Source organism: Triturus cristatus, chromosome 4_1, assembly GCF_964204655.1.
Source record: "Triturus cristatus chromosome 4_1, aTriCri1.1, whole genome shotgun sequence".
Classification (NCBI taxonomy): Eukaryota; Metazoa; Chordata; class Amphibia; order Caudata; family Salamandridae; genus Triturus; species Triturus cristatus.
The window spans coordinates 406,082,613-406,107,280 of record NC_140585.1 but is presented as its reverse complement, the minus strand read 5'-3'; the positions used below and the strand labels follow the sequence as shown (position 1 = coordinate 406,107,280).

The following is a 24,668-nucleotide window of genomic DNA, read 5'->3' as shown; positions in this document are numbered from 1 at the left end:
TAGTAGTTGCACTTTATAAGAAACCAGATTGAGTGATCTTGCAACTCAGCTCGCATAAACCATGGAAGCAAATGCTGAAAGAAAATGCTTGGTGGGAAAGGTGTTCAGCATTGGAATGGCTTTCCAGCAACTCTGTAGTCTCTGTCATACATCATTATCATCAAAAAGCAACCGAATACCCACCTGTTTTACCTGAATGTGTAACTTACGTGGTTATGCTATCGTTTGCAATCACTACACTGTTTCATCCGTCAGTTACAGTTCCACATGTTGAATACTAAGCACTATGAAGCTGCTTATTGACATAAAAATAAATAAAGAAATAATTCCTTTTTAAAAACAGTGACTCATATTTGATTGATACTCAGATAACACTGCACAACCTGTGACACACATATCCTTGAAGGTAAACACAAAACATTCCACGCACAGAGTTCAAACTAACATTTATTTCATCAGATTGTTTCTCAGCAACCTTCATTTACAACTGAAGCACCTGTAAGTGCTTGTCATGGTTTAACTACAGTTCAAATGTAAGAGGACAACAGCATAGGTCGGTTTAAAATAATCACAGTACTTCTTAGTGCAATTAGAAGAAAGGAAGAAAATAAAGGATTTTGGACCCGCTCCTAGGGAATAAATATAAATAAAAAAGTAATTTCAGAGGTACAACTTGATCCTTCACTTAATTTTGTGCATATTTCTTCTTAACCTTCATTAAAGTTCTTCTTTATAATATCCAAGCTTTGCCAGTGACATTTCTTTTCTCAACTGCATGACTTCCCAATACATCTGATCAACTATAAAAATAAATAAAAGAAGAATCAAAAACAAAATTAGAACAGAAAAAACGGTAAAATACACACTTTTTTTATGCAACATTTACTAGAAATTCAACGGGGTGCTTGTATTCATTCATCAGATTGAATTATACAGAAGAGAAGTCCATTTAGTAAGCCATATAGTAACACTTGCCATACTTCTTTGCCTCAGCCATTTGGGGAGTAATTAAGCAAAACCAACACCACTACTAAAAACATCGATACAGAATACATTCAACTAAATAAGTTATATATTTAAGTAGTTTAATAATTGCACAATTAAATATTACTTTGTTTTAACCTGTATGGATTCTAATAGACTATTAAAAAAATGACGGAATATCAATTTAATGTCGAAATATTTAGGAAATGAAAGAACATTATAAAAGGGAAAAAAAACTAGATTAGTAATTCATACAAAATTAGATATGAAAATTAAGAGTTAATTTTGGAAATAAAGGATAGGTTACTGCTCAACACCACACTATTTGCATTGTGGTTCATGCTCTGCAATCTACCTATCGACTCTGAAAACTACCATGTTACCATCTAGACTGAAGAGCATGTACCACAATGCTAAAAGGCTGAAATAATAGGCAGTACAAAGAGTGCATTATAGAGCACCATATATAACTTGCAGAATGCCACTGTTTTACACAGTGATTACGTCAACATGGTAACATTTATGGAGACAGCCGAGCAAGGTCATATTGGATTGGGAAGTAGGTGCATTAACCTAGCGCATGAAAGTGGAACTGAAGGATACTCAACCATCTTGGACTGGTAGGAGAGGTAGATGCATTTGTGCCATTAACCAAAGGGATAAACGAAGGTATTTCCTTTTGATGGATCCTTTATGGATGCTTGTATATGTGCAAGCATTCTAATATATCTTTTGGTAGCACATAGATTTCTCTGTAAAGCGGTTTGTACACTGACAAGCAACATACAAACTCACTTGGCAGTAATGAAGAAGCTTAACAAGGAAAAAATTGCTTTCTCTACTTGTATCTTTCAAAATGTACACCGTATCATCTGTTTATGGACTGACACTTTAACTAGACCGACAAACAAAACATTGAACAAATTAGGCAGAGTATATTCATTAATGAATTTTATTTATCATTTTTATCGGAGTCAAAAAGATGGATTCAATGCAATAGTTAAGTAACAATTTATTAATAAAACATCAATTATAACAAAATATATATGTGCAAAGGTAGGTCAGACTAGGCAAAGGTCCCAGACATAGTCATTCACAACTTACTCTCAAACTCACATAACAGTCATACAACACCATAGATACAAACATCACACATGTACAAACAAAAACAGAAGACCGAATAGGTCTGGAGGCCCTTCAGACAAAATTATAAATATTTGATAATCAATATATAAATACTTAATGCTGTGCAAATTGTTGTTTCAAATTAGTGTACACGATTGAAGAATTTAGAGGTTGGAAGGGCCTCGTGGACGTTTCGGTGATCGCACCCTGATGTGGGTGCCACCTTGCTCAGGGCGTGCAAAAACCATATAAAATAGTTTTAGCGATGTACTGGGACCTGTATGGAAAATATATGTATGGCGTTCTGATCAGGGTGAAGCGGAGTAAGCTCGATTACATGAGGGCACAGGAAAAAGGCGTCCTGGCCTCAGGCAGGCGGCCGACGCTCTGAAACGAATCCGCTATTAGGAATATTAACGAGACGAAGTCTAGACTTAAACGAATTCCAAGGGCAAAAGGTAGTTCTGGTCTCAGAGAGCTGACTGAGCAAATCTCGGTATGCCAATAATGTAATGATGACAGGTCGTGAAAAAGAAGTCCGAGATAGCACATGCCGTGGCGGCCTTTAAACTGACTGATACAAGCGCACAGTGAATATCGCCGCCGACCAGGGAAACTCCGAGTGAAAAAGTCCTTCAGGTAAGATGACCAACGAACGGTCCGATGAAGAAGCGCCACTGCCAACAATATGCAGCCCGAAGAATTAAACACAATGCAAGTGGGCATGGTAAAATTATGGCCCTAAAGTTCATGAACTGTTTTCGTTGTTTAATTTAGGAAGAGAGCCAAGAATTATCTTGAGTAACACCGGGCAAAAAAGGAGCTCATTTGCATTGCTTTACCAAACACATTACCAATAAGAAAACGACAACCTTTGGCTTTGTTTGTACGGATACATGGTTGCAACAAATGGCTGCTTAGGCACACATAGAGAATGCACACCGACCAACACACCTACACAAAGTCCAGCAAACATTCAAGCACCCATGCACACAGGAGAATAAACATACGTGTATCAATGCAAACGTGCTGACAGTCTATAATAAATAGCCATGTAGAGCAAGAGTAACAAAATGACATGCATGAGTATAGATCCAAATCATTTGGAGCAACTGGCACAAGGTGAAGCGAAGCGGGGAAGCACAGGGTGATATACATGGGAGCATACCACTTTCTGCCTCCATTTCATTGTCACTGCATTTCTCCGCGGACTACAGTTTCATTGTAGAACATCTGATCATTGGTCATTTCAATGTAAACCATGCATTGAGAAACGTTATATTAAATGGTAATATTTTGTAGGATGTGGTTGATAGTTAAGGGTGAGAGGCACAGCATAAGAGGTCGGGAGATAAGGGGCAAGAGGTTCTGGAGTTGAGGGCAAAGAATTAAGGACAATAACAGGGGTAAAGGATTAAGGAGGGAAGGATTTAAGTAGCTAAGAGTTAGGGTTTAAGGGTAATGAGACAAGGGGTAAGGGATAATGCTACGAAGGGGCTACGGTTCTGAGTTTGGGATTAAGGTACAGAGTAAGAGGAAAAGAAGCGAAGGGGTTAAGGTGATATATATGTGTGCGTGTTCAGATTTAGTTAAATGTCTCAAGATCAATGTACACGCGATGAGATGGGGATTATGAAATAGTTGGGAAAAAACAGCATATAAGCATATGGCAGACAAACAAACAGCAGGCAAGGAAATGGTATGTATTTCCGTGCACCCACTGGGGGTGCACCTTTTGGGAGAAATAGGTGACATGCTTTTAGAAGCACCACGTGCTGGGCAACACGAGAGCTCGGGATACTGTGCAGCTTGGGCGCACGGGAAAGAAAGCATTATGGAAGCACAGATGGATAGGGACGGCATCAAGGTTAGCTACGTCTCAGCAAAATATTTTACTAACGTAATAAGAATAAGGAAAGGACTGCAGGAAAAATTGTAGCACTTTATTAATAATACGTGTATTTCATCTCCTTCTAGCACTGTGCACTTTAGATTTAAATTATTTGTTAAGACTGAGACCGCTGTTTCCTTATTGTTTGCACTTTAACTAGGAACTTTATTTGGGAAATTGCTAATTTATTTTAAGACTGAGGTCGATTTTATTTTTAAACCATGCATTTTATCAAGAAACATTTCATGTAAAGATGATGGTTTTAGAGTTTTAGGATTTACTAACTGGGAATGGAGATTTGACTCCTTTTATTTTTCCAACATCTATTATGGTGGATTATTTTAGGATGTTGTGCTTTCATGGTTTATCATTGCTATGAACTGAATAAAGTTTGTTTGATTTGGAAGCACAGCAGAGGGCATAGGCTGATGTACAAAAGGGGAACGTGTATTTGTGCCCCATGCCAACTAACACCGTAAGTCAGACTTTATGATTTTGGCAATCAACATTTTGGATGCTGGGGTTTTTATACATAAGGGGAAAAAAAAAAAAAAAAAAAAAGAGTACTTCACAGATTGCATATTGATATGGGTTTAAAAGGTCTGGTGGCGTCACACATGGCATGAGCCACTTAGTACCTATGCACAATTTGGCTTATTTGCTCGTTTAAACATGTTCAGATTCATGGTATCCCTCATTCAGAACAAAAAGTCTTTTTTGTGTAACATTTTCTCAAATCTTCATTTTTCATGATCCTTCATCACGTTCAAAAAGGCATGCTGGTAGTATTTCCATGTCCTGGGGAACGTATCCTTTTTGGTGATCAGTTGATCGCCTAACCAAGAGTTGAAAGTGGGATTATTACTACATGTCTAGTTATTACTGGCATAATTCTTCTCACTGGAATGCTTTTGCTCTAGACACAAAGGGCCCCATGGAATCATTTATGGTAATGTAATGTGTGAAAGAGAACAACGGCTTGCTAAAGGAACTTTGTTGCTTGCTGTATGGCAACATTTTGCCTGGATAAATGATTACTGTGAAGAGCAGAGGTCTTCAACCCAATAAAACAGTGATAGTTCATCGTCTATTCTGGCTCCTAACCCTTTGCCCTGCAGTGAATGACGCAGAAGAGAGTCGATCTCAACTGGTGAATAAGTGTTAAGCCATACGTCTATATTGCTATTAACAATCAAGATTTCAGTTTTATCTGAATTTAGTTTTAGCCAGTTGCTGCCCATCCAATGTCATACAAAGTGCATGGTCACTGCAAGGCTAAGTACTGCCATCGATTTGTTTTAGTACCAGAGTATATTATTCACATACCTATACATTTAAATTCCTCTTTGCACTAAAATATTTTCTGACATATATACTGAAAAGAGGGGACAACGAGGACCCTTGATGGACTCCATACCCAACAGTGAGGTTTGAGGCATTGGGTGCTGCGAGGCTGATTGATTGTTATCAGCGAAAAAGGAGCTTAGCTATTTCAGAATGGTGCTTCCATCACCGCTGCTTTGAGGAGCTCAGTAAGGATAATGAGATATCGAATGCCGCTGACAAGTCCAAAAGGATCAAAGCATTAATGTGGCTTTTGCCCAGATCAGCTCTCAAATCATCTATAATGGATAGAAGAGTTGTTTGATGCCATGGACTGGGCAGACAACTGCTTGTTAATAACCAGGAAGGATGGTTTCCAGGAGGTGATTACATAGTTGTTTAGATTTCCCTTCGGCCTGAGAACCAAACTGGTCCCTGCTGCTGGTTCAGGAGTCACTGGCAGATGAAGAGATGCTGACGCCCATGTCAGATCTTAAATCAATGATAGTGAGAGCTCTACCAATGCCGCCCTACAAGGTTACAAAACTGCAGCCAGTTGTCATACAGCAGGACTATAACCCACTGACTCTACTGCATCCCAACTATCAGTAGAGCCTCCATTTTCTTTTTGGTTCGGACTCTGGTCCTCTGCCAGACCAGGGTGCACCTCAGGATACTGATGATGGTGAGCGGAATGTCTTGCTCCCTCCTCAATATACCGATGATGAATGAATAAATATCGCCATTTCTAGAGTGCATGGCTACTCCGAGGACTGTCCCGGTGCTGAGCGGGATGTAGGAGAGCAAAAGACGGCTAAACTATAGAGTGAAAAGGCAAGTCTAGAGTTGCTTTCTATAAGGCATCTCATTTTCAATTTGGCGCAATTCATCAGGAAGTCTGTTCCACGCTTGAGGTCGCAGAAGGGAGAAGGATCTGCCTCCTGTTTTTGTCAGCCTCAGCCACATGGCCATGGAAAGAGCACAGAGTTCTAAGGGGAGTGTAGTGGTAAATCCATGGGAGCCAGTTACTCAGGGACAGATTTGTTCAAAGCTCTATGCATAAGGACAAGAGTCTTGAACAGGATCCTTTTATTAACAGGGAGCCAGTGCAGGTTCTTCAGGTGCAACAAGACCGATGCAAGTCTAGGTAGGTTGAGAACCAAATGGACTGTGGCGTTCTGAACATTTGTAGTTTCCTCAACAAATGTTGTGGGAGGACCACGTAAAGGGCATTGGCGTAATCCAGCCTGGACACAATCATGGCCAGGACCACTGTTATCCTCAGGTGCAAGGAGAGGATATGCAAGATGTTTTAGCAGTACGCATAAGACCAAAACAAATGGTGACTACCGTGATAATTTGGTTTTGTATTGTCAGCGGTTTATCAAATTTGACTTAAACTGATGCTTTATACTATGATTTACAAAACACTAGTGGGCTTGATACCTCCCCTGAGACAGAGCTTGACTCGCCACATGGGCCGCCAACAAAAGAGCACCTCATCTGCAGTGGTGTTTCAGAGAACAGCCAAAGTGCTAGAATTACAGCTGCCGACCATTGGACTACACCAAAGGCACTGACGGAAATTCTGCAGCCTGGGCCAGCAACATTTGAGCCCCTGCTGCCATTTAATATTGCCTTCACAGATGCTCCGATAGCTACCTCGCTGAAACCATGTTATTGCCATTCTATAAGCCGATAAGTGGCCAGGTGGCATAGGTCGGCCATTGGATATTTTCACCAAGCACCCTCCTGAGGAGAGTCATCATTGTATAGGTCTCAACCAGAACAATCCCCCATCTAGAGAATCCAAAGGGATTGATGCTTTTGGCAAACTTATGTTTTCCTTTGCCAGCTTGGCTCTGCGGAACACTTTGTTGGGCTGATACACACATGCACTTTGAGACATGGCCAATGAGATCTTGCCGGCCCTCCCAGAGGATCTTAAGGTCTTCCTGGCATGGAGGATCCATGATAGACAGGAAGCAGCCAAGAATGTTATCCATGCACATTTGAACACCACAGACTGCCATGTAAGGGCAGTTAGTGCTAGGGTTGTCCTAAGTAGACATTCCTGGATGATGTCCACTAGATTTTTAGTGAACTACAGGCTTCGCTGATGTATATGACCTTTGATGGGTCTCGCATTTTTGGATAGAAGGCCGACTCTGCTTTGGAACACTTTAAAGACAGCAAAGCCACAGCACGTTTCTTGGGGCTGTTGACTCCTGCATACAATTTCCACACCAGTTTAGGAAATTTAGAGGCTATTCCAGAGGGCTAGTGTATTGGCAAATGCACCCTTTCCCAGCTGGTGATGCAGCAGACAGTCCAGACCTTTAAGGGCCATGGTCGCAGAACCGGTAGACCGTGCATAGATCCAGCAGGCGCATCAGTCCTCGTAACTCATTTTCTCCGGCTACAATGGCCAACAGCACTCTTTAGTTTACCCTCATCCGCGCATGCCAAATCATTGGGAGGCTGGATCCAGACCTTTCTCCAGTGCTGGCAATCTATCATGTCTGACAGATGGGCCTTGCAAATTGCCCAAAAATGCGATCTCCTATTGTTTCTCTCCTCCCTACCTAATATCCCCCCCACACCAGAACAAGTTTTGGAAAAGCATCTGGCATCATGCTGCAGGAGGTATGCCTGTTACTCTCCAAAGTAGATGCCGGACTCTGAGTGACCTCGTCATACCGAAAAAGGATGATGGCCTCAGGCCTATCTTGGACCTCTAACTGCCGAACACTTTCCAGTGAAAGACCAATACAAAATACTCATATTAGCTCAGATCCTTTCTGCCATTGACACAGGATATTGGATGGTGTTCTTGGACTTGAAGGATGCATTTTTTCTTATACCCATCTCGCTGTCTCACAGGTCCTACCTGCGATTGAAGATAAACCAATAACATTTTCAGTTTGCTGTGCTCCTCTTCGACCTCACCAATGCCTTTCTGATGTTCATGAAAGTGATGGTGGTGGTTGCAGTTCATCTTTGCAGCATTCATGGACTACGTCTGTGGAACTCCTAACATCAATGGGGTTTACAATAAATGAACCGAAGTCCCAACTGGCTTATGACCCCTCCACCCTGGCAGCCTAACCCAGAGTGTGGGGTTGACCACAGTATTTCCTGTCCTTCCCCATCAGGTTGTTTTTTTGGCCCCGGAGGGACACTACCTACATTTGTCGGCGCCACTCCTCATTACCTAGCGCCTGGGAGATCAATGTCCTCTTTCTTGCAGTAATATTGCTCATTTTAAAAGTGTATATATTTTAATTGTGACGCTTTTACTTACCTCATTCCGGGGCTCTGGTCTTTTTCTTTGGTGTCCCTGCCCGATCCGCCGCGGCTGTATTGCCGTTTGAGCGGCGGGAGAAAACACCTCTCTGACCCAGAACTCACTTCCGGCAGGACGCGGTCTAGTCGTCCGCCGGAAGGGAAGGTACTTAACCCGTATGTGTCATACGCGCAGCGGACGAGCGCAGCGGGCGCGCCGAATGCGCGCCTAAGGCAAGCCCGTCTGCGCCCGTCCGCGGCCGACCGGGGCGCGGGGCCATACCCCTTGGCTGTTTCTTGCCACCTCGCCCTTACACAAAGGAGGAGCTCACCAATCTCCGCACGAAGATCATTAAGGAGTGTGAGCATAATATGGATATTGGCAAGAATGACCATGAACTACCATGTAGGCATTGTGGATATACTCTGAGGGAACACTCCACAGGGAGACTTTCTGATACTCACAGGGTAACAGCAGGAAGATTAGCTGCGCCCTGCTCAACTGCAGGTCCCTAAATAAACATAGGCTAGAGATTCATGATCTCCTGACTGATAATAAATGGGATATGCTGTTTTTAACAGAGACCTGGCTCAATGAGGACTCGGACCCTGAATTAACGGAGGCTCTTCCCCACGGTTATAAGATCTGTAGGCAAGACAGACTTAGCGGGAGAGGTGGGGGTATTGCAATAATTTATAGGGAGAGTGTTACATGCACCCTAGAGTCCGCCAATGTTGCAGACAGTGAAACAGGAGTTTTCTCCATTTTGATTGACACTAACACGGTTATTAAAGGCCTATTAGTGTACAGACCTCCTGGTGCCAGCAAGGTCTTCACTGATAGTTTGATACATAACACCATCTCCTCAGCCATGCGCTTTAATAAATATCTCTTGCTAGGTGATTTCAATCTTCATTTGGAAGACGTCAACAATACAGCAGCACAAGAAATGCGACAAGAGTTACATACTATGCAGTTACAACTATGCTCCACCCTTCCCACACATCGTCTAGGGCATCAGCTGGATCTCATTTTCTGCAACTGGGATAATATTAAGCAGGAACCCCCCATACCTCTGATATGGACAGATCACTACCTTGTCCCTTTTTCCTTCCATCTGAAGGATTATAATAATCGGAGCCAAACCACTTGCATCAAGAGAAGACAAAGAAAATGGGCTAAATTCTCTTATAATATGTTCAGGGACAGCTTTATCCAGGAAGGCCCCCCCACTGAGTTGGGCACTACCCTCAATGAGGCTTGCGAAAACTTAGATGCACATTTTACATTGGCTCTGAATTTAGCAGCTCCCTGGTCTAACAAGGGCCCGGTGCGATCAACCAAATCAGCACCATGGTTTAATGCGGAACTAAAAGAAGCCAAGGCTGCCTGTAAACGGGCAGAACGAGCCTGGAGAAAGGCCTATCTTGTAGAAGCAGGAACGCGGTATAAAGTCTGCCTTAAGAACTATCATGCCTTGATTAGGAAAACCAAGGCAACATTCTACACCGATTGTATTGACAGGGCTAACTGCTCCACTAAGGAGCTATTTATGATCTATAAAGAGATCTCAACATTAGCCTCCCTAGATGAATTGGCGGGCGCCTCTGCGCAAACCTGCAACAAAATCGCTGAGTTCTTCCAAAAAAAGGTGTTGGACATCTATTCCACTTTTCCTTGCGATGCCAGAACTGGCTCCAATAGGCTCCCCCCCACGAGGAACTCAGATGGGGGGATGAGAAGGAAGGCTGTATCAGCCAGTTCCTTGTTCCTGAGGAGGAACTTTTGACAACAGTAGCGAGGGGAATTAAATCAGGCTCCCCGAGGGATCCCGCACCGGCCAGAATATTAGCTAGTTCTATGAGCTTCTTAGCCCCCTATATCAGACACATACTTTCTCTATCCTTTGACTCAGGCAAGGTTCCGCCTGGATGGAAACAAGCAGTCGTGCTACCCCTAAAAAAAAAACCTCAAGTGAGTGCCACTCAGCTTAACAACCTACGCCCTATTTCCCTCTTACCCTTCTTTTCCAAACTTGCCGAAAAATTGGCCAACCAACAACTCACAGCACACATAGAGGCGAACAGCCTTTTCCACACTTGCCAGTCTGGCTTTCGCGCTCACCACTCCACGGAGTCAGCCCTACTTTTCTCTACAGAGGCGCTGAGGAAGCATGTGGACGAAGGGCAAGTAGCAGCACTGCTACTTCTCGATCTCAGTGCTGCCTTCGACACTGTAGCACACCACACCTTGCTACAGTGTTTGAAGAGAGGGGGAGTGACGGGAAAAGCGTGGCTATGGCTAGAATCATTTCTGACTGACCGCAGCTTCTATGTGGAGCAAGGGGGCAACAGATCAGATGTTTTTGATCTTAGGCAGGGAGTCCCTCAAGGTTCTAGCCTCAGCCCCACCCTATTCAATTTATACGTTACACCTGTGGCGCTTATTGCTGAGCAGTATGGGGTTGAGGTAGTAACATATGCCGATGACACTCAGCTGGTTGTTGCCCTGACCCAGCCAGCTGAGCAGGCTGCTAGTAAATTCACATCCTGTCTCCAAGACCTTTCAGCCTGGATGGCTAGTAACTGCCTCCGCCTGAACGGTGACAAGACAGAGGTACTTATCGTCGGCAGATCTCCCTCAGTTTGGGCCTCGGCCTGGTGGCCGCAGGCCTTGGGACCTCTGCCGATTCCAAGGGATCAGGTGAAAAATTTAGGCTTTTGGATTGACTCAAACCTGACTTTTGACTACCAATCCCGGTGTGTCTCTGGCATCTGCTTTGCTATCCTTCGCAAACTGAGAAAGACGCTTGACCTGCTCCCGGAATCTGCTAGGAAAACTTTGGTACATGCCCTAGTCACCTCTAGGTTGGACTATGGGAATGTTCTCTATTTGGGAGCAAATGCAAGCTGTCATCGAAGACTCCAGACTATCCAAAATGCCGCCGCTCGCTTGGTACTTAGGTTACCAAGAAGAGCTTCCTCGAAAAAATCCCTGGAGAAACTACACTGGCTTCCTATTAAGGAACGTGTTGATTTCAAGGCCCTATGCGTTGCCCACAGAATAATTCAGGGGAAATGCCCGGGCTTCTTGCGCAGCCTGCTCCTTCCTTATATTCCTGCTCGGCAGCTGCGCTCCCTTGGAGGTGGATTCCTATCGATTCCTAGAATCAAGAGAGCCAGGATGGGTGGGAGGTCGTTCCGCTCCTTAGCTGCCCGCAGATGGAACACCCTTCCCCCCGACTACGGACAGAAACATCAGAACTGATTTTTCGGAAAGAGCTGAAGACGTTTCTCTTCCCCAAAGGCTAATCATCTGCTCTCTTGGTTTTGCCGAGTAGGTGCTGCTACAATCCTTGATAGCGCGGGGACACACTGTTTAGTGTAACCAGGCGCTCTACAAACTCAGAAATAATAATACCTGGGATTCCATTGAAGGAGTCAACATGAGCTCCATTGACAGAATACTTAAGGGCCACCCATCTCTAAATGAGGTGAATGCACCAAGGGTTTGGCAGGCAGGGTACTCCATTGCGTCTCTGATGGAGTATTCTGTCCTTCAAACTCTAAATCAGGCCCTATGCAACTTTTTTTCAAAAAAGCGATTTATACAAAGAAGACAAAGCATTAGGGTTACTCACACATTTCATATTCAAACAATATAATTAAAAATTAGGAAATTTAAAAAATACTTCTGAAATCCATACCTCAGTAGCTCTTAAAAAAGGAAACTATTTAAAATACCAAATGCTTAACAATATGTGTAATAAAATGGTAGTGCCTGGTATATTGACAACACAACCTCAAGATAATTTGTTACAGCCTCACGATAATCCTATATAACCATACCAGTTACAGTGGTACATTATAATAATAGCAAAGCAATGGCTGGAATAATTAAACAAAACCCAAAGCAACGCATTGGAAGTGTAATGAATATTGTAAATTAGCAGGATCAGGCCGACCACAGAAACCTGGCAGCTACACAAACAACATAGTTTCTCAATAGATCAAAGATAAGAAAATGGTGTTAATTTGTGGCCATACACCTCATAGACATTTTATTGACTGCCCTAGTACATGCATGTTGTGATCTAGAACCTACAGATATGACAGGCATGATATTATTCGTAATGTGGCGTGATATATATTTTTCAAGAACACAGACGCACATAGGTATTGCTTTAGGAATATCAACAAACTTCTTTTGACATCTTTGGTGCTTTATTAATACTTCAGAAAGAGCATACTAATATTCATACCAAGAGGAGGTCCAGGGATTTAAATGCACAAGGATATGATTCTGATGGGTGGTTAGAGGGAGAAATAGAGTTGAGTGGTGAAGGGAAAGAAAAGACAAGACGGTAAGTGCGATGAAACGTAGAGTGAGAAAAGTTCAACATTATGGAAGAAAATGAGGGATGTAAAAATGAGAAACCGGAGTGGAAGAGAAAAACAGAGAATACATTTCACACAAGCAATATACATGTTCCACTTACTATCCTGCTGCTTCAGAAGTCCTTGTTGGATATACCGAATGTATGTAAAGAAGTTGCATACAGATGTGATCTAAACAACAAAGAAAAGTAATGTAAAATCGGATGGGTTATAAACCTATATATAATGAATGTTTAAACAAAATAAGCTTACCCTATATCTGCAACATGGAGAAATGTAATAATAATTGCTTGAGTCTCCTAGCTTAATTCTGTGCTTACAAGACTTTGTTTGACCGCTTAGAGCACATTTCCTAAAAAAGAAAAAAAAAAGCGTAAGAGGTCTGAATATTGAGAAAATAAATTTGCAACAAACACACTCATTCCAAATTAAACCTAGCTCTTTTCCTCATAGAAACAAGAAGCATAGTTGAACTAAATATTCTGTAAAAGACCCAGAAGATTTTTCAGCTGTCGGTTTAAATTACAATGCATTGATTCTAAACTAACTTCTTCTTTAGTACAGCTTTAATTCAATGAGTAAAAACTTAAAATGAATATGTGAAGATGGCATCTATAAAAGAGGCTAATGGTCACGGTTTACTCACCTACAAGTATGTGGCTCCAAGCCATTTCTGCAGTTCACAATGCAATTAATCTTTACCACATTAGATACTCTGATAAAGGTATGACATTATTTGGTAGAAACACACTCCATAATAAATTATCCAATAGGTCATTCATTCCACTGGACCTAAACATTTAGCCGGAGACTGGAAATACATAGCAAAAACATAAATGCATCAACTCTGTTTATATGTTTAATAGTCAAAACACAGCCAAGGTAGGAACAGTCCAAATAACAGAAGATATTGTGCAGCAATTCATATTTTAGTAATAATTTGTAATTTCCCTGAACCTATTTCCAGATTGTGCCCTCTATCACACTTTACACCCTTTATAAAAATGCACTGAAATGGTTGGCAGACTTCGGAATATCAGCAATTGTAAAACTGTTTGAGCTTCCAGGAAGAGAACTCTCGATCGAATTCCTTTTTTGTTTTTTGCTAGTGCATTTTTTTGGCATTGCTTCACTGAATGAGGACTGCATTTGTCATAATTGTATGAAGAAGATGCTTAAAAGAAAATAGATGTGCCACTGAGTTCTAGTAGATTTCAAAGTAAAAAGGATGTCTTCAATGTTTCGAGGATCTCAAGGAGACCCATGAAGGCTCTAATGCCATTAAAAAAGTGTTTATTTTTATAGTCTGAGAAGGCAGATAGTTTTTTTTTAGGGTGGGGGGAGGGGGAGGTTACATCTTTTTGGTAAAGATTGTAGCACTAGCAAAATATTTCTGTTATTCATGCACTGTAATTGTATCAATTGTTTATTCTTCTTGATTTAACTCCATGGTTGCTCAGATGAACAATCTATCCTCTATTTCTGGGGTTCTTGCCTTCCTGTTCTCTCATGTAGAAACTATGAAAAGTTTCTGTTTTTATCAAACATTTTCCATTCATTAATTTATACTGCAAAATTTCCTTTTTTGTCATAATTTCTTGTTTTCATTTTATCCAATCAACATTCTTGTACCTTACAAACTATATTTGTGATTAAATGTTTAAGCTGATCAATGCATTTCTGAGTCATGTTACTCCTTCAGGGTCATTTTTCATAGTCCTCTATAAATTAATAACTTTCTACAGAAACATAAACTAATGTTAAATAATCACATCTTACATTGATATTTCAAGACAAAGTTCACTTTAATAAAGTCTTTCCATTCCTCTATTCAAGAAGACATTCAATTGCTTCCAGCTCATGTGGTTTATTGTTCTCTTCACTTTCTGTCTTCGTGTCTGACAATTCAGTGTGTAATCCTATAACCACTGGCATGCTATCAGTGCTTTACTTGGTTTAACAAAATTTACATGAAAGGTATCATGTTATAATACTGCCTCTACCTCTTCAGATGTCTGGACCGCTCAATTATTTCAGTTATTGCAACACATGGAACTCTCTCAAAGTGAGTCTACTTTATTTTGAGTATGATATATGAAACACCTAATGTAATGCCCGGAGCTCCAAAAAGGTTCATGTGGAGGCCGGACTCCACCGGAGATCAGAGTCCGCTCATCTTAGCCTCTCCAAGGTGGCAGCCCCATCCCAGGAGTGATGCATCGGTCACCACTGTGAACTCTGGTTGGGGAAGGGAGAGGGATCTGCAGCTGACCCAATCTTGGTTCGTAAACCACCACAGCAATTGACATGCAGTCCCCTCTGAGATCTTGACGTAGTTAGAAAGATTCCCATGATGCTGCACCCACTGGAACTTCAGGTCCCACTGCAGAGCCCGTATATGCCATCTGGCATTATCCACCAGCAGGATGCATGAGTCCCAGCAACCTCAGGGTCATTCTCAACGATATCCGGGATAGAGGCTGAAACATCGGTATCATAGCCTGAATATCCCAGACTCGCTGTTCGGGAGGATAAGCCCGAAACTGCGCTGTATCCAGAACCGCTCCGATGAAAAGGAGCTTCTGAGATGGAGTCAGGTGTGACTTCAGCACATTGGAATGGAATGGAATGGAATGGAAGGTACATTTGTATAGCGCAGCTATCACTCCAGGTAGCATCTTGGCGCTAGGTGTCAACATAGATGGAACATGTTGGCTTACTGATGTTGTTCGAGGGATCCTGTGCATATTATACTAGGGCTTTGTATGCAGTGTCTGTAAGGGAGAAAACCCAAGTCTTCAGGGCTTTCCTGAAGAGTTTTTCTGTTGAAATTTGCTGAAGCTGAGGTGGCAGTTTGTTCCACGCCCTGGAGCCGATTACAGCAAGGGATTTCCCACCCTTACTGGAGAGTCTGAATTTAGGGGTCACTAGGAGGTTTTGATTAGAGGACCTTAGGCTGCGGGCAGGATGATAGCGCCTAACATTGATAGTGAACCCCAGTGAATGCAGGAGGTCCACTGTAGTCTGGAGGTGCAAGACGACAGCCTGGGGCGAGCTCACCTTCATCAGCCAGTCGTCGAGATAGGGGAAGCATGGAACCCCTCATCTGTGCAAATGAGCTGCGACCACCGCCATCACTTTCGTGAACACCCAAGAGGCGCTGGTAAGGCCAAAGGGGAGCGCAGTGAACTGAAAATGCTCGTGGCCTCCGTGAACAGTAGGCAACACCTGTGGGCTGACAGGACGGGGATTTGGAAATATGCGTCCTTAAAGTCCAGCGTTACCATCCAGTCTCCAGGGTCGAGGGCAGACAAGACCTGAGCCAACGTGAGCATCTTGAACTTGTGGTTGAGGGCCCTGAGGTCTAAGATAGGATGCAGGCCTTTGTCCTTCTTAGGTACCAGAAACTAGTGGGAGTAGCAACCACAACCTACTTCTGGCACAGGGACCCTTTCGATGACTCCCTTGGCCAAGAGAGCTGCAACTTACTGGCGGAGATGGGCCAAGTGATCCTCCGACATGCGATGGAAGGATGGTGGCACGGAGGGAGGGGCAGTCTGGAAGGGGCGGGAGTAGCCCTTTCGGACTATCTGCAAAACCCACCTGTCCAACGTGATTGTCTGCCAGTGGGGGAGGCGATGGCGAATCCTGCCACCCACTGGCTTCTGCTGGCCCTGAAAGGTCGGACTAGGAGGATTTGGAGGCTGCTGCAGGGGGGTTATGGGTGGACTGGCCTGCCCGCTGACCCCCAGAACCGCATTGCTGGGTCCCACGTCCGCGGCCACACAGCCTGAGCAACTTGCGTAAACCGGTGGGTAGAATGGGTCAAACGTGGTGGGGCATCCCTTCTGTAGCCATGAAAGGCAGACTGTGTTGGACGAGTGGTCACCGCGAGGCCCAAAGATCTGGCCGTAGCCCTAGAATCCTTGAAGCGCGAGTCTGCCATGTCACCGAAAAGGCAACGCAATCAAAGCGCATGTCCAGTAAAGTGGATTGGACATCCCTAGAAAAACCAGACGTCTTTAACCAGGCGTAGCGCCTCGGGGCTACTGACGTGGAAACTGTTCTGCGCAGTGAGTCGCGGTATCCAGCCCACATCTGATGGTGAATTTGGCTGTGTATCTACCCTCTGCCACTGCGTGGGTGAGAACGGCCCGGGCCTCCTCCAGGCACTGTGACAGCACTTGAGCAACCGTATCCCACACCGTAGGGGTATAACGGCCCAAAAGGCATACGGTATTCACTGACCGCAGTGCTAAGCTGGCAGAAGAAAACATCTTCTTCCCAAGGTGGTCCAGCTTCTTGGATTCCCTATCTGGGGTAACAGTAGGGAATGCGCCCTTAGAGGATGAGGCTTGGACCACCAAGCTCTCGGGAACGGGTGTTCGGTGAGGAAAAGAGGGTCGCCTGGGGCCAGGCGGTGGCGTCTGGAAATTATCCTGTCCACAGGAGCCCCTGTGGTGGGCTTTGACCAAGTGCCCAGAAGGATGTCCGTCAGGGCTTCATTAAAAAGCAGAAGGTGCTCCAAAGAAGTACCTCTGTCAGGAGGTCAGTCCTGACTGCCACCCTAAGAAGCTCTAGAACTTTTAAAACATGCCTCAGACCTGTCACTGTAGCCTGTGTGTGCTGCTTTAACTGCCATTTCGACCTGCCAACATAAATGTCTTTTTAATACATCTAAGTCACCCCCCGGTTCATGTCCTGGTAGTAAAGAATTCACTATTGCAAGGCCTACCTCTCACATGGGACAACATTGGGTGACTTTATTATCTTCAATAAGTGATTGGGAGCAGACAGGAATGTCATGTTTGGTGTCTGATGAATTGTACTCTAAAAGCCACATTTTAGGTCACAATTCAGAAAATGCCACGTTTAGAAATTTGGTATTTTCTTACCCTAACCATTTGGTGGTAGCAGCCTGTTCCCGTGTGACATGATGAGGTGTAGTTGGCTTTTGTGTGTTCCTCCAAGACAGTATCACAATAGAGGGCCTGGGTGTTGGCAGGATGGGCCACCTTGGCTTAGTGAGGGGGCAGAGGTGTCACCTACCACACTTACATTTCGAAGGCACTGGCCCACCACACTCACAAAGTACTTAACACTAGCAGATTGTGCCCTCAGAGAACCTGGGACCAGGGCAGGAAAGTAGGGAATTTCAGAATTCTCCATAAGGGGAAAACTCCAGAGGGGTCTCCCACCTCAAAGGAGGCACTGGGTATTAAAATGGGACCCTCAGACCCAACTCCTAAGGTCACGTCTGAACCTGTGCAAAACTCAGAAGGAGGACTGTTCTGTTGCAAGAAAGACTGTCCAGCAGCACTGCCTGCAAGAAGGACTGCTCTGCTATCCTGCTGCCTGAGGAAGAAGGACTGGATCTGCACCTTGATCCCAGAATTACCAGAGTGACTCCAAGTGCTCCAACATTCTTGAACCCTGCACCTGGACTCTGCCTACTGTGTGTTTCTAACCCAAGAGGTGCCTCCCCAGTCCTGGACCCTTGGAAGTGGGGATAAAGGTGCTCTGCCTGCCCAGTTGTGGTCCCCATAGTCCTGGTCGGGCGTGACCAGATGACCACAATTGGCGCTCCGTGCTTCTAGGCATTATTTTTACCTAGATCTTTCCAATTGCATATCTCCGGTTTTACTAATTGGATTTTTGTTGTTTTGGTGTCAAATAGTGTATTGCATTTTACTCCATTTCCCTAAATTGGTGTCGGATTTTTATTGTGTTATGTTTTCACTTTTACTGTTGAAGTGCTGCATAAGTACTTGACAAGTTGCTTCTAAGTCAAGCCTGACTGCTCTGTGCCAAGATACCAGAGGTTAAGCACAGGTTAATTTAGTGACTTTTTGTGTTTCACCTTGAAAGATAATATGGTTATTGCTTCAGAAAGGCTCACACCCCCTCAAACAATCACCTAATTTCTCACATAAATGTATCGCATATTAAACTGGAGATCATCACTTGATGAAACAACACAATGTATGTTTATTCATCATATTTGCATTGGGAATTTTAACATACTTTGGTCCTCCGCATTCTACTGCTGAAGCTTTCACAAATCGAGTAGGTTGCAAGCCAACTGGTTCAATGCTCAACGTGTTGTTTTCCACCGCTTCAAGAACAGCTGAGGCCAACTACATATAGAGAGATACAAAGAAAATGATAGGACTGCTGGTGATGTTTCTATAATTATAAGCAGGAGACAAATAATCTTGGACTGGCTCAGTGAGACAACTATGAAAAGTCTTGAGAAATGGAACAAAGAGACTGCTGTTATTATTAATGTCTACCACATAAATTTTGCTTCATTGCAACAAATTTAAAAACTGGAGGAAGTGACAAAAGCACCTCAGATTATGAGCAATCTAGTAGCACCCAATTCAGTAAACTAGTGCAATACAAAAGGAATATAATACTTACTCTGTAAGCATGTATTCGTAGCGTGTAGGTCTGTAGATTCATATGCTTATCATACTCCTGCCATCTAGTGTTGGGCTCAGAGGTTTGCAACTTGTTTTTCTTTGAAGAACTCTTTCAAGTCACTAGCTATTGTGACTCCTCCTATAATCTGTGTTGTCCATGATCACCGGCTCCTTTGGTAGATTGGTTTTGGCTCATCAGGTGAGCTTAGTACAGCAGTATAAATAATAACAGAAAAGATGAGCATGCGAGTAAAGATAAGATAAGGTGAAGAGTTTTAGTAGAGAAGGGAATGTCAGCCAGTAGCTTCCAGGGAGGAGGGTGGGTGCATTTGAATCTACGGCACTACACACTACGAACAGATGCCTACAGGGTAAGTAACATATTCCATTTGTAGCATATGTTGGCCGTAGATACATATGCTTAGCATTGAATGTAAACCAGTGCTCCCCAAAAGTGGTTGTTAGTGGTTGACGTAGATGTTTGAAAAAGTGTCTGTGAAGCAATTTTACTCACTCTAGCTTGCTGATTAGCTGGGACGTCAACACAAGATGGAGTTACAGGTAGTGTTCACTTTGCTTTGCGGTAGCAAGTCTGAATACATCTTACTATGGATCTTGCTATATCAGCTTTGGGTATAGGGGAACCTTTTTGGGGTTTTAAAATGCAAAATAAAGTTGTGTTTTGCAAAAAGGTTTAATACATTAATGCTCCCTTAACATTGAGTGCGTGTAGAGGTCTTTCTGCTACCGAATCTGGTTTAGGGAAAAATACTGGTAGCTCGACTGTTTGATTTGCATGGAAAGCAAAAACTACTTTAGGGAGGAACTTTGGATTAGTACAAAGTACCAATTTACTTGGATAGATTTAGAAGAAAGATTATTCTAAAGTGAGCGTTTGAAGTTCACCTTTTCACCTGAGAGATGTGATAGCTACTAAGAAAGCTACTTTCCATGTGAGGAACTGTAAAATACATGAACTTAGTGGTTTAAAGAGAGGTCCCATGAGTCGAGTGAGAACACAATTTAGGTTCCAGACTGGTGCGATAGAAGGACTCTAAGTCCTTCCATAAATACCTTGATTACTGGAATTTTAAAGGGCGACATATATTGTCTGTTTTGCATGTAAGAAGCAAGAGCTGCCAAGTGTAGTCTAATAGAGGTATATACAAAGTCCAGCTTGTTGTAAATGAAAAATATAACCAATAAGGTATTGCACTGTTGGCAAGAGTGGTTGGATTGGTTTGGCTAAGCATTATTGTACAAATCTTTTCTATTTGGCAGCATAACAGGCTCACGTGGTTGGCCTGCATGCCTGTTTTAGAATGTCCATGCAATCCTGTGGTAGATTAAGGTGTCCAAATTCTAAGACCTCATGAGACAAATCGCCAGATTGAGCTGTTTGGGATATCGATGTATTACTTTTCCCTGTTCATAAGTTAGAAGGTGAGGCCAGAGAGGCAGTTTCTTGTGTGGCACTACAGACTTTTGTAGTGGGGTTGTGAACCATGCTTGTCGCACCCATGTTGAGGCCATTAGGATTAGTGTGAGGGATGTCTGTGTTAGCTTTTGAACCACGTAAGTAATTGGAAAGGGAAGGGGGGGGGGGGGGGAGTGTAAGCAAATATATCCTGACCAGTTGATACATACGGCATTACCCTTTGATTGCGGGTGAGCATACCGGAGCTTTGGCATTTTTCATTGTGCTCGGTTGTAAAGAGATCTATCTCTGGGGGTTCCCCACCATGGGATATATGAGTGATGGAGTGGTATGTTCATTTTGCATTTGTGAACTTGCTGATGTATTCTGCTAAGCATATCTGCAAAGTTGTTGTCCACCCCTAGTAGGTATTCTACCAGGAGGTGGCTTTTGTGATGTATGGCCCAGTGCCATATTGGCTCTGCTATGTGGGAGAGCAGTATGAAGTATGTGCAGTAGGGATAAGAATTACTTTGAAGATTTTGTTGAAAGGTTTTCAGACCTAATTGAACTGCAAGAAGCTCTAGATGATTGATGTGAAAGCGTTTTGGAGTTGGCGACCAGAGGCCATGTACTGTGAGGTCATACATATCTACCCCAACCATGTAGGGATGCATCTGTCATAATAGTGATTTACGGAATTGGAACTTTGAAGGGCCGAGCGTGAAACCGATTGTTGCTTGACAATAACTGCAGAGAGTGATGGGTCCCTGGCTCTACCAACAATAGATCTTGTAGATGCCCCTCTGCTTAAGACCATTGCGATTGAAGAGTGCGCTGACAGGGGTGCATATGCAGTTGTGCGTGCTGCACTATGGAGATACATGACATCTTCATCCCGAGAAAAATCATGACTGTTTTGACTGTTACTTGATGATGTGGTTGAAAAAGAGGTAATGCTAACAACCTTTTGCACTCTTTCAGGACTGTGATAGCCCTTGGCTGTAACCGAGTTTAACGTTGCGCCCAAGAAATGGTGCCTTTGCAAAGGTTGCAGGTGAGATTTTGCTGTATTGAATATGAAGTCTAATTTGTGTAGAAGGTTGATTACTTTTTGAGTGTCCTGCAGACATTGCTGGTTGGTGGCACTCTTGATCAGCCAATTGTCTAGATATGGGAACACGTGTGACCCCCACTCTCCTACCACAATGAGATAAGCTGCTACCACTGTGGGGCATTTTGTGAATACTCTTGCTGCAGTAATTACTTCGAATGGTAATACCTTGATCTGATAGTGCTGTCCATTTACATGAAATGGAGGTAGCAGCGATGTGCTGAGTGTATTGGAATGTGGAAGTAGGTGTCCTTGGGGTCAATGGCTGTCATGAAACCTCCTTGCTGTAAGCAATGATACTACTTACTGTAGTGTTTCCATATGAAAATGTTCTGATATGATGTATTTGTTGAGTGGCCTGAGGTCTAGAATAGGCTTAAAAGTCCCATTCTTTTATGGAATGAGGAAGTAGAGGGAGTACACAGTGTATTTGGTGTTGTTTTGGGATGTGTTCTTTGGCCTCTTTCTGAAAAAGAGCTTGGACCTCCTTTTGTAGGAGTGTGAGGTGGTCTGGTGACATTTTATGTTTGTGGTGGTATTGTGGGTGGGGTTGTTGTTAAGTTCTAGGCAGTTCCAAGCCTTTAAGATAGAAGGACCCACTGATCTGTTATTTGTGCCCATTGTTTGTGGTATTGTTGCAACCATCCCCCTACTGGTGTTAAATGCTGAGGCATAAGGCTTAGTGGATAACTGTTTAGTGGGAGTGGTGACTTTGGAGGTGGATTTCCTCTATTATTCTTGTAATGTGACTTACAGTTTGTCCCTCTGGTATACTGGAACTGGTAGGAACCTTGCTGCTTTTGCGGATTGCCGGTTTCTGTGTATGTGCTAGTTCTTGATACTCCTCTATATTGACCTCTCCCAAAGGAGCCCGTGTGTTGAAAAATCTGTTGTGCATCCACAGCATGTCGGTGTCTTTTTTAAGTTTTCAAACATTTCAAACAAATGTTCACCATCGAATGATCGATTAAGTAGATGTTGTTGGACATCAGGCTTAAAATCAAAGAACCTAAGCCATGAGCGGCGCCTGATGAGAAAGCTCGTGTTAACCTTACTTGCACTTGTATCACCTGAATATACACACAGTATGATGGCACTGTAATTAATCTTGCCTTCCTCCACTACCTGAGCCCCTCTTTGCCGATATTGGTCTGGGAGATCCTGGAGTAGCTCTTGCATTTCATCCCACTGGGTACTACTGTATCCGGAAAGTAAGCCTACAGAACTGGCTATAGGAAGATGGATGTCTGCTTCTGCGGCTATATGTTTCCCTGCCGCATCATACTTCTTCCTCTCTATCAGTTGGCGGAGCATCCCCAGTGTCCTGAGAATAAGCCCGTTTTCGGGCAGTGTGAACCACTAAAGAATTAGGAGGAACCTGGCCCTTGATGTAGGTAGGATCGGAGGGACAAGGCTTTTATTTCTGCACAACCATTGGGGTTATGAATCTGGATTTGACTGGTTGCTTACATTTTTCCACTGTGGGCTTAAACATACCCTTTAACATGGGCAAGAACTGTCCTGCCCTATGAGACCTGCTAAGTGTTTCCACTAAGAAACCCTCCTCATTCGGCAATGTGTGGAGATCCAACTAATGATAGTGTGCAGATCTATTAAGGACCTCAAGGTAGGTTGTTGTATCGTCTGGTGGTGAAGGTCTAGAGGGGTATAGGTCGGGATCAGTGCGTTCTATAGGGTCTATGTAATAGTGATACCATGGGTCATTGGCAGTATCTGGATCTCCCTGTGGGTCTGGAAAGTATGGAGTGTCATAGGGATTAATGTCATCCCCTGTGTCAACGTCACCTGTTGATGGCTGTTAGGGAAATGTGTGTGGTTGTTCAGAAGGAAGGTGTTGCGGTGACTGCATATGCACTAGTGATATAGCAGGTGCTGGTAATATGGGAAGGAGAGGTGGAGGAGGAGACGTTAGAGGTGTTGAAGTGGGTGGAGGTGGAAAAACGCTTCTTCCTTGGACACTTGAGTGGATCTGGCCCCATAAGGTCTTCCTCAAAACTCTTCTTCCTTTTAGGAAGTGTGTCCATTGGTGGGAGAGATTGTTGTGCCACTACCCTGTCGGTGTCTGGATTATTAAACAAAGTATTTTGCTTCATGTCAAGTCTTTCATGCAGTTTTTCTCTGATGGTGTTTTGGGCGTTTTCTGTGCTGCGGGCCTTTTCTGCATCGACGGATTCTTCGGTGCTGATGATTTTTTCTGCGGCTGATCATGTTTCGCCACAGAGGGTGTCTTCAGATCAGAAGATGATATTTTCGGTTCTGATGCATTGCGGTATTTTGCTGGTGTGGAAGCTTGCTTTTTCGACACCAGCAGCGAGGCAACTTTCGCTGCCTTTGGCTTTTCAAAGCCTGTCAAAGATTGTTTCGCCGGATGGACATGTGTCTGTTCCTTTGCCTGCTTTCGGATAACTCCAGGGGCCCAGGGCAGAGGGGTTCCGTGAACCATCTTGGACGGTTTAGTGGGGGTATATATGGCTTTTGACCACAGGTCAAAGTCAGAATCAGAGTCTTCGCTGCTGCTGGTGAGCAGTATGGGGATGTCCAAAGACAAATCCTGTACTTCTGTGTCCTCGAGTTTTTCCTCTAGCTCTAGTGATTGCTCCCCGAAGATATCAGGCACATCATTGGTCTGGCACACATGCATGGTGGAGTAGGCCCAGTGTTGCTCGCTCCTTGCCGAAGAGTCTT

The 24,668-nt window shown here is 43.6% G+C and overlaps 1 protein-coding gene across 6 annotated transcripts in view; it reads right to left on the bottom strand.

Moving 5' to 3' along the window:
• Positions 1–429: 429 nt before the first annotated feature.
• Positions 430–24,668, bottom strand: part of RAB3IP (RAB3A interacting protein) — a 607,212-nt gene continuing 582,973 nt past the window's right edge. For all 6 annotated transcript variants that reach the window (XM_085652511.1, XM_085652507.1, XM_085652510.1 and 3 more), the window contains 4 exons: positions 19,031–19,143; positions 13,259–13,358; positions 13,108–13,177; positions 430–800 (listed from right to left, as the gene is read on the bottom strand). In XM_085652511.1, the coding sequence (XP_085508637.1) occupies positions 718–800; positions 13,108–13,177; positions 13,259–13,358; positions 19,031–19,143 (366 nt within the window). In that variant the 3' untranslated portion in view covers positions 430–717. The remainder of the gene's footprint in view (positions 801–13,107; positions 13,178–13,258; positions 13,359–19,030; positions 19,144–24,668) is intronic.